General features: G+C 41.4%; 1 protein-coding gene across 1 annotated transcript in view; it reads right to left on the bottom strand.

Annotated features, from left to right (window-relative positions):
• Positions 1-10,953, bottom strand: part of DISP1 (dispatched homolog 1 (Drosophila)) — a 223,123-nt gene that overhangs the window by 2,788 nt on the left and 209,382 nt on the right. Inside the window, exons 7-8 of the mRNA XM_010852828.1 lie at positions 9,173-9,270; positions 3-902 (exon numbers count right to left, since the gene is read on the bottom strand). Of these exons, the coding sequence (XP_010851130.1) occupies positions 3-902; positions 9,173-9,270 (998 nt within the window). The remainder of the gene's footprint in view (positions 1-2; positions 903-9,172; positions 9,271-10,953) is intronic.

Raw genomic sequence — 10,953 nt, 5'->3', positions numbered from 1 at the left:
CTGATGGCTGTGATGTTGCTCACGTAGTTGGCGTAAAAGGCAGCTGCCGTGGTAAAACTGGTGACGAACATGGACAGGGCAGCGTGCTGCAGCGTGATGCTCACTGTCTCTGATGTTTCCGCATGAGGCTTGTCAAATTTGGTGTAGTTCCAGACGTCACATAGGACAAAAGCATCGTCTGCTCCAATGCCCACCAGAATAATGAGCGCGGTGAGGTTCATAAAAGGGAAAAATTCAAAGTTAAACACCACGCGGTAGAGAAAATAGGACACGATCAAAGAACTGATGATGGCAAACATCGTCATCAGGGTGATGAACATGGACCTGGTGTAGATGCACATGACTAAAAGGACGATCACCATGGCGATGGCGGGATACACCGTATCCATCAGAAGATAATCCTGAAACAAGCTGTGCTTGATACCAAACTCAATGCCGGTGACAGTGGTGACGCCGTCAGATGCGTTCCAGTTTTCGAAGTTGTCCAGGTAGATGTTCATCATGCTCTCGCCTTTCTCGGTGGGCGAAAAGAGCATGCTGTACTTCAGAGCGGGTGTGTAATCGGCTGTCTTCGGGGCCATGAAGTCCTTGTCCACCAAGTAGTGGAGGATCTGGTACACGGCGTTGTACTTGGTGCATTTCCGCGGCACATTGGTGCACTTGAGCTGGTCCTTCCTCCGGGCCGCCATGTCCCAGCAGTCTGGCTCCAGGGTGCCGTTCTGGTAGTGTTTGGCGCAGGTCCGGAGAAGCTTCAAGGTATGAGAGACATCGCGCTCCACGATTTTCTGGCAGGATGATCTGTTGTTCAGAATAGCGATGTAGTTCCCCAGCGTCCAGCTGGGGCAGCAGGAAGCAGCCGTGGTCCTCTGGCAGAGATCGCCAAACTGCGGGTGCGATCGGATCTGCGGAGACAGAGACAGGCGGAAGGACTGCCGTTTAAAATCGGTTCATGCAAAGGTCTGAAGGACGGCGGCCTTGAGGGGCAGGAAAGTTACCGGAGTTACAGAATCATCCTCTGGACGTGTCAGTTTGACTACAAGGTGAGACCTCCCTCCCCCACCCCACCCCACCCCACCCCTGTCCCCAGTCTGCTTTCTCCGGATACAGAAGGCTTTGTTGTTCCGTTGCTCAGTCTGACTCTTGGTGACCCCATGGACTGCAGCACATCAGACTTTCCTGCTAAGTCACTTCATTTTGAACAGTAAACTACTATTTGGGGATGACATCCAAGTGTGAAACAATTTCAATCAATGCCAGTTTGGTTTCAAAAAGGAGATAAAATTAACACCTCTTTGGTAAACAAGCCCTTTCAAAGTCACTTTAAAAAGCAATTAAATGGATAGGCTGTGAAGCATATGTATGAACACCTACTGGATTAATTAAGAGAACAATTGCCCAATTGATACATGAAATGAATTTGTGGCTTTACCTAAAATTTCTGGTGATCAGTATGAAATATTTGGTGACAGAGGTACTATACTTCCATCATCTTAGGTGGAGGCAAAGATGATATTCTCTAGAAAACTGTCAGTGAACCTCAAAAAGTGATCCTGATAATAATATCAGAAGCAGATGCTAAAGATACATGAAAAACCTGGAATAAAATGGTTTCCTGATACATAAGTAGAAAGGGGAAATGTTCCTAAATTAAAATGATATATGTATGATTTTAAATAAACATATACAGGTAATAAAATACTTAAGTGGGAATTTATTTCTTCCACAGCCTTCAAAGTTTATTCAAGTTGGCTAACCACCCCTCCCTCTTTGGGGAACTTTCTGTTTGGTAAACAGAGGTCTGCTGCATATTAGTAAGTAACAATTCTGGATTTAATGTGGACAGTATTTCATTTGGAACACTATTCTTGGAGAAGGCTTTTCTTCTTATGGCTGTTCTTATAGAAAATTGAAATCTGTTCCAATGCCAAAGGTGGCATTGGTAAGGTTAGAGTGAAGCCTGCACAATCCTATTGCTTTAAAAACTACAAAGTACATGAATGGCCCCTCTACCCTGAGGCTGAGAGTAAGAAATACCCTCCTGCTCTAGAGCCTGTCCAGAGACTTCTCTGGAAGCGCCAGGGCTAAAGACGACCCACCCCTATCACTTTCCTCATCTCTACCTACCAAAGGTTGTTCCAGGGAAGAAACTCCAAAGTTCAAGAAGGGCTTCAGTATTTTTTTTCTAATGAGACTAAAACCACCCTTTCCCTTTTTTTTAAAGTGTGTGTGTGCGTGCTCAGTCATATCCGACTCTCTGCGACCCCATGGACTGTAACCCACCAGGCTCCTCTGTCCTTGGGATTTTCCTGGTAAGAATACTGGAGTGGGTTGCCATTTTATCAATCATGCGCTAAAATATTTTCTCAAAGTAGAGACGTTGGGACAAGTCATCTTTAGAACTCAGACTTATCCAAGAACTAAGTTACTTGTAACTCACTAAGCCCTGGCGATCAGCATACTTTACTGGGACTTATCCTGTAAGGGGCAAAGTGTAGATGAAAGGAGATTGGCCACATACTGGGAACTGCTGAAGTTCTCCGACCTGCACGTAGGGATTCATTCTACTATTCTACTTTTGCATCTGTTTGATAATTTCCATAATAAAAAGTGTGTGTGTGTGTTTTTTAAAGATACTCTATAATGTATAGTGAAGTCGCTCAGTCGTGTCCGACTCTTTGCCACCCCATGGACTGTAGCCTACTAGGCTCCTCTGTCCATGGGATTTTCCAGGCAATAGTCCTGGAGTGGATTGCCATTTCCTTCTCCAGGGGATCTTCCCAACCCAGGGATGGAACCCTGGTCTCCCACATTGTAGACAGATGCTTTACTGTCTGAGCCACCAGGAAAGTCCAAAAAGATACTCTATTGGGAGTTTAAAGAAATGAATCAAAGGGCTGTTATACAGTGTACTAAAATAACGCTGATTTTAACAAAGGCTTAATTTTCAAGCTCATTTTTAGAGAGTGATAATTACTGGACATTTCATAAAACAGGATAATTAACATTTAATTGTTCCTAGGTAAAAACATTCACATAAGCTCACTCAGGGGGAACTGAACCACCTAATAAATAACAGGAAATCCTGGAATAGCATCTCTCAGATAACCAGCTTTATCCCGTAAAGAAATAACAGGCAAGTCCCTGGGCTCAGCCCACTGAATTGAAAGAAAGGTAATGCATAGTGTTTGACAGTTTTCAGATGGAAGAAAATGAACTGTATCCATTACAAAACCCACTATCAGCCAGAAGGAACATATCTGTACTTGTCCCAATAACCAAATGCCAAACATAAAGGAAACAGGGTTGCCAGCTAAAACTGGGAAAAAGGCACAGAATTCTGTCCTTGACTAACCTTTTCAAAGAATTGCAGAGGGTTTTTTATGTGTGTATCTGACCAGAGATTAAAAAGTTGGACATGATAAACACAGACCAAATACAACTTTGATGGCTGCTATAAAAAATAAATGCTAATGAGCCTCTGGAGGGCCAATCCTCAAATTCAAAGGTGATGCTGGCTGATGTACAACCTTTGGAAAACAGTTTTTGAGGACTGCTTTAGAGGGTAAAAAATAAGGGCAGAGAATAGACATTTATCCTGAGTTGGATGCCAGTGCCCTAAATCTAAAGGCATGGAGCTCAAGGGTCATCTAGGCTTTCAGGGAGTGATGCTGTATGTCCCCATCCATCCATCCATCCAAAAGAAAAAATATTTATTGAGCACCTAGGCAAGACAACACTCCAGTCCTCTCGCCTGGAAAATCCCATGGATGGAGGAGCCTGGTGGGCTGCAGTCCATGGGGTCGCTAGGAGTCGGACACGACTGAGCAACTTCACTTTCACTTTCATGCATTGGAGAAGGAAATGGCAACCCACTCCAGTGTTCTTGCCTGGAGAATCCCAGGGACGGGGGAGCCTGGTGGGCTGCCGTCTCTGGGGTCGCACAGAGTCGGACACGACTGAAGCGACTTAGCAGCAGCAGCAGCAGGCAAGACAAACAAGGCAAACCACTCCTGCCCTCAAATTGCTCGTGGTGAGGTGGGGAAATCAGACAAGAAAAGCAATGATGACAATTCACATGAGAAGCAACATATTATGTTTAAGAGTCTATGTGAACCTGGGGACAGAGTGCCAAAGTCTGCAAGTGCAATGAGACAGAAGCACGGCTTAGTCATCTGGGATGGAGACACCCCAATAGAGAGTCATATGTTACACTGTGGGGCTGAAAGCGCTTGGCAAGCAGGTGTATCTTCATGCAGAACGCAGCTGTATCTTTGCATATTTTTGCCATCATAGGAATGATTTTGAAATCTTTGAAGTTTATAAAAATAAGGATGGAGTTTCTGAGAGCCATATCTTGCAGCTCTCATGAGGGATGCCCTTTTCATTCTAGATATTCACAGATGGGAGTTTTAGGAAATCATTTTGCTTGTGTGGTGATAACACGCCTTTTCACACTTCCCTGGTCAGATGGGAGCAGGGGTGGAGTTGCCTTCAAATAGAGAAAAAGAAGAAACCAGCATAGTTTAAATGATACCTTAACTTTCAAATCTAATGGCCAAGTTGGAGATATGGTAAGACGCTGAGAAAACAATAAAGGCAAGAAAATTAAGCCTTTAATACCAGATTCAATCAACTGCTGGACTCTCACTCCCCACGTGACTAAGTTCCTCATGTATAAAAGTTGAAGGGAGCCTAGAGATGAAAGAAAAAGCAAGGGCTCCACAGCTCTCTTTAAAACAAGCATCAGGGAACTTCCCTGGCAATCCAGTGGTTAAGACTCTGAGCTTCCACTGCAGAGGGCTTGTGTTCAATCTCTGGTTGAGGAACTCAGATTCCCCCATCACATGCAGCATGGTGCAGCCAAAATGTAAAAAAAAAAACCAAACAAAATCTCCAAGCATCAAGAAACACATTTCTAGAATCTTCTAAGCTTCAGAGGAGGGGGGTGTATTCCAGCTGTCCACAAAAGCTACCTAAGTAAAAACGGTTTTAGGTACCAAATTTCAAATCCCTACTACAAGCTGATTCCTCTGAGCACCAACGTCTACAGTGTACAAAGACTAAAACCAGGGTAAAGAGTTTCCAGCAGAGTCAAGATTAGAGGCACAAACATCTTTGTTACTAATGACTCTCTGCCAGCATGCCCCACAGGAATGCAGAAGTACAGGAAAAAGTAATGAGGAAGATCAGGGGAAGCAACTGAGTCCCCTTTTGAGAGAGTCTCAGACATCAAGCATTTCTGTGAGGAGACAGGTGTAGCATCAGAAACAGAAGCTCTACACTCTGGAAACTAGTACCATCTGAACTGTGAGTACAAGTGCCATGTAATTTAAATGGGAACTGGTGTTTGAACTCAATGTGCTATCAACACAGGCAGAAAACAGTTGAAACACTTGGTCTCATGGTGACATTACACTGATTACTGGATGCTTTCTGGAGTTAACTGACCAACGATTAAGCTCTTCTGCTCTGGATCATTTCATATGTGTCTCATTCAACTTGATCGTTGTTAATAATCAAGTGCTTAGGTACGATAGCAAGGATTTGAGGGGGGGAAAAAAAGGAAAGGCTGTTAAGTGGCCTCAGGACCATAACAAATAAAAATTTGTTTGCTCAAAGCACCATAACAAATAAAAATACCCAAAGGGTCTTGACCTGGGAGACTCAAAAAGGTACAGTAATAATCTGAAATCTAAACCATTAACCACTAGATATTATTCCCCGATGGCTCAAGCGGTAAAGAAGCTGCCTTTAACGCAGGAGACACAGGAGACGTGGATTTGATCCCTGGGTCGGGAAGATCCCCTGGAGGAGGAAATGGCAGCCCACTCCAGTATTCTTCCCTGGGAAATCCCATGGACAGAGGAACCTGAAGGGCTACAGTTCATGGGTCGAAGAGTCAGACACGACTGAGTGTGCACACAAGACATCACTAAATATATTATCTCTGTGAGAAACATGTTGTTCTAGGTTCACAGCAAGAGTTTGAGGCTAGAATACAAGGTCATTTGCAATTGGCAAAAATAGCATTTAATTTAAAATGCTCAAATTACAACCATATTCCTTGAGGTAGAATTTCAGGACCTTGGTTATGTTTATTCATTTATTGGTATGTATCTGTCAGTGGCTTGACCATTCATTCCGATGCGTCTTTAGGTCTGTTCCTCACATTTTCACAAGAGCACTACAAATCGTTATGTTCTTCCCAGGGAGTACAGGCTTGAAGTCACAACTAAACATTCTTATGATGAGCTCAGTAGAGGGAAAAAAAGATAAGCAAAGTACATCTACTTTTTTCAGTAGTTTAAATTTTGCAGATGCTTCAAGCCAAACCATTAGAAACCACGTATTGAGATTTCATTGCTTTATCTCTTGTAGAAAAGCTTCCTGTATATCTCAAGTACCAACCTACTTGAGATATGGTTTACAAACCAAGTAAGAATCAATACCGCACCTCTCGTAAACCTGCTAAACCTTCTGTTAAGAACTTTCTTCAGAATATCATACTTCTTTTGGAAGTATGGGAACAATCCTTTTCTTAGTATGAAGGCAAGATGGGTTTCTTCTAAAAAACAAACTTGTCACTCTATTTAAGTGACTTTTGTCTCTGACCATGAATTCTTCTTTGCTGTGGTTGCCAGGAAGGTTAAAGACAAATTTGAAGCTCACCACCACGCAAATACACAGAATTGTGGGGTATGCATTATTGTATGTCCAATCTCATCCTTAGCTTTATTTTCCACCCACTATTGTTCCTTCAAGTAATTCATTCAATTATTTATCCTTTCTGTATGCCTTTTTGTAAGATTCCTATTGGTGCTGATATTTTATCATCTGAAATATACTCATGTATGTATATATAATATACTCTTCACTTATGAAAGCTGTAATGGCACAGTACTGCTTACTGGCTTTTGAGTTTATTAAAAATCTAAGATGTGCTCATAGAATAAATTGCTAGCTTTTTAAAAAAGGTACTTATTCTATTCTAGGCCATGATGATTCTTTGAGGTTCATTTGAGTGGGAAATGGTACATATAGCAGAACAATGCAAAAGATAAATGGGAGAGGGAGCAGTAACCTGCATTATGGGAGCATAAAGAATGGAGGGTAAAGGCAGAGACTCTAGAATTAGACTTTTGTTGTTGTTTAGTTGCTCAGTCATGTCCGACTCTTTGAGACCCCATGGACTGTGGCTTGCCAGGCTCCTCAGTCCATGGGATTTCCCAGGCAAGAATACTGGAGTGGGTTGCCATTTTCTCCTCCAGAGATCTTCCTGACCCAGGGATCGAACCCGCATCACCTGTATTGGCAGTGGCATTAAGACTTATCTGGGTTCAAATCCTGCACCTGTCAGTTACCACTTGTGTGAACTTCCTCATCTGCAAAACAGGCAAAATGAGTGTTTCATTCCTAACACTGTTGTGGGGATTAAATGAAATAATTCATTAAAGTGTTTAGAATACTTCCTGACAAATATCAATAACACTCAAAAAACATCAACTGTTAATCAATTGAGTGAATTCAATCATTTTCATGTCTTCAAGGGAGGGAAGGTCTAAAGATGAACTTCAAGGATAGGAATAACAGGGTCTAAGAGGTTAATGAATTGTTTTCATCCAAGGTGTGATTATAAAGTAACCAGACTGGCTTAACTTCTCTAAGCTTAACTGCTCATCTGTTAAAAGGTATTATTCCAAGGTCACAGGTTTACAGTGGGAGATGTAAAATTCTCAGCATAAAGCCTCGCACACAGCAAGTGTTCTCCAAAGTTAGAGTCAACTTTCTGTATGAGAACGATTGTAACCCATAACAGGGAGAAATATGCTCAGAGTAGCTTTCAAAAATCCACTGATCGTTGTAGAACAGAACAAAATACGACAAAAATGGTTCACTGATGAAGAAACTGTAGGCTGTTTATAGATGGTTTGTGACTTTGGTCTATTTGGGGTTGCACAGAGACAAGATGGCACTCACAGAAAATCCTGATATCCTCATCAATGCAAAAGTTATTTTCAAAATATATAAATGGCCTCTTGGAATGAAGAATGAGGTCAGGAGATCTGGGACCAACTAACTAGGTGACCTGGGTAAGCCACTCAGTTCTCAGAAGGTCCTTTTATCCGCACAGGGATAGTGCTGGTCTGTGGGTGACCTCAAAGGGTCCTTTCGCCTCCTATGCATTAAAGAACTCTATTAATAGAACAGGTGATTTCCCTGGATTGTCAGGCTAGCTCTTAGGGCATGTGATTAGATTTTCAACTGACAAGTGATTTTACATTTTATTGGGTTTCATGCTGGAGTTTCTCACTTGACAATGCTCCATGGTCAGGTAGACCAGCCGAAGTTGATAGTGATCAAATTGAGACATTAATTGAGAATAGAAATATGCTCAGAATATAAGTTCCTTTTCCGCCTTGTTACTGTGCTTGGACGAGGCCATTAGTGACCTTAGACAGCAGTTTCTACTTGGAGAACCTACATCTGAACACATGAAATTGACTGCTCTTCCAAGCCTGGTAGGTGACTTTATTTTTTTTTTTGGTGCTCTACAGAAGATTAGGAGTGGAAGTGCCTGTCTTCTTATATCTTTATGTCCTGTTAAAGCATTAAGGTGTTCAGAATTCAGAACAATCTGGATTGGATTACTCAGGCCATTTCCATAGATATTGTATTTATGTTCTTTGATGTCCTCTCCTAGCCTGTGCCCTAAATTTTCCTTTGAGGTCACCGGCCAAAAGGATCCATTGATTGCCAGAAAGGTGAGCATTTCATTGCATAATTAAGATGCTGACAATTGCCTCAGGGGGAAAGTGGAGTGAACAATGAAACTAGGAAAGAGAAAATACAACAAAAGAAGAAAAAGGCTTAACTATTATCCTGAAAGGAAATAAGCTGTGAAATAACACAAAAGACTATCAAGGACAAAGAACATGAGTGGGAAAGAAAGAGATCTTTATTAAGGAAGATGGTATGTTTTAAAGGTGGGGAAACAGAAACACTTTGATCCTGGGGTCGGAAAGAATGCAAAGCCATTCTCCTGGTGTTTATTCTTCAGTAGGTAAGCCACTTAAGTGCTTTCATCTGATCAGGCACCAGGCTCAGCAGTAAAAGGAGTTTCAGAAATATAACCTTATTTGTGCTGAACAGATTTCAGTTTTACTTTACATACCCTTGAATTATCTACATTGCACATTGATTTAATTGCAGGTAAATTCCACAATGTCTCCCCTCCAGCTGAAGTAAACACTACTCTGGAATATCGGTCACCTGGTGACAGGGGAAAAAAAAAAGAAAAAAGTTTATAAATTATTCATTTATTTCAGAAGACTCAGCATTCAGAAATAATTCAAACTGGGAAACCACATGGGCAATTCATTAGCAGTGGGGAATCCTGTCTTTCATTAAATTCCAGGAGAAAAATGTAAAAGAAAGTTTTTTTTTTAAATATTGCTTTAGCTCAAAGCCTTTGTAGACTCACTGCATCTTAAAAATCATAGCAGTTATGTAACATATCTAGTTCTGATCAGACTGTAATTAGGAAGAACAATACATAAGAACTTTTGGCAGAAAATCAATTGAATGCCTCCCTCTTAATTTCACAACATATCACCACAGTGGTATATAAAATCAAAGAATGAGGCACCAGTGCATATCAAGAATGGATTATAGGGGTGTTCTCTGTGGCAGCTAACTAGAGAGCAAAGATGGCAAGCGATCAATTTTAAAGCACTAACAAAAGTCAGCTAAACACAGAATGCTAGCCAGGATCACAGACATACTCGTCATTCTTGCTAAGTGCTCCGAGTTCTAGAAAAAATATTTTGAGAATCATACTGTTACAAAATACATCTCCGAACAAGGGAGGCTGTGTGATATCCTGGGAAGAACATTGTCTTTAGAGTGAAAACTGGGTTGTAACCAGCTTCTGTCATTTATTAGCTAGGTGATCTTAGGCAACTAACAGCTTCCCTGAGCCTCAGTTCCTCATCTGTAAAATAAAGACAGCAACACTTTCTCAAGAAGGTGTTGAGAATTAAATGAGATACTGAAAAACAGGTGCTCAATAAGTACTGTTTCTGCTCCCTCAGCCATTAAAAAATTAACATAAGTGAATTGAAACAAAGTAGGTTAATTTCATATGATCGAAAATGCCAAATGGTGCGAACAAAGAAAATCAATTTGCAAATTTATGAATAAAGCTTTATTACATGAGCATTTATTAATGGTCACAAAGTTTTCTTTAGTAAACTCCTGTCTTCAAGACAAAGACCCTGAAATTTGAATAGATATAGAAACATCTAAGACCCAATCAGGTCCCCTAGTGATCTAAGAAGATAAGACAAAAAACACATCTTAGAAGGATTTTCAGCAACAACAAAAAAAGCTGAAACCAAAGGAGTTTCGATGTTAATATTCACTTAATCAGAAATTGAAGTTATCACAATTCCTCACTTGTAACCATGAGGGCTAATCAATGACATACAAAATTAAACATGTTTCTCTGAGGCCCTGAACTCTTCTTTCCTGGCAGCTCGAGAGAGCCTGGTGGGCTGCCATCTATGGGGTGGCACAGAGTCAGACACGACTGAAGCGACTTAGCAGCAGCAGCAGCAACAGAGGAACCAGGCTGACTCTAGGCGACAGCAGATTTTGTTTAGTGAATTTGCTGCCAACATTTAGAGATCTGTGATGCCATACTGAAATCAGGATTCCTGGCCTCTGGGGATTTCTTACAATATATGGGCCCTCATTTTTTCAAGGCCATATTCTGCCATATACTCTTCAATCACCATCACTTCCTACTGTCTTAACTCAGTTCACTTATCTCATCCATAAATAAGCTGAGTCGCTGAGGCACGCAAGCTTTGAACCTCTGGACTTTATTTGTTCGTCTTTCTTCCACTAATGCCTAATGACAAGGCAGGCACAAGAAGGCTATTAATACAGGTG

The sequence above is a fragment of the Bison bison genome, unplaced genomic scaffold (genome assembly GCF_000754665.1).
Source record: "Bison bison bison isolate TAMUID 2011002044 unplaced genomic scaffold, Bison_UMD1.0 scf7180017864317, whole genome shotgun sequence".
Taxonomy (NCBI): Eukaryota; Metazoa; Chordata; class Mammalia; order Artiodactyla; family Bovidae; genus Bison; species Bison bison.
Note: the sequence above shows the minus strand (reverse complement) of the source record. Positions and strands in the feature narration are given on the sequence as shown.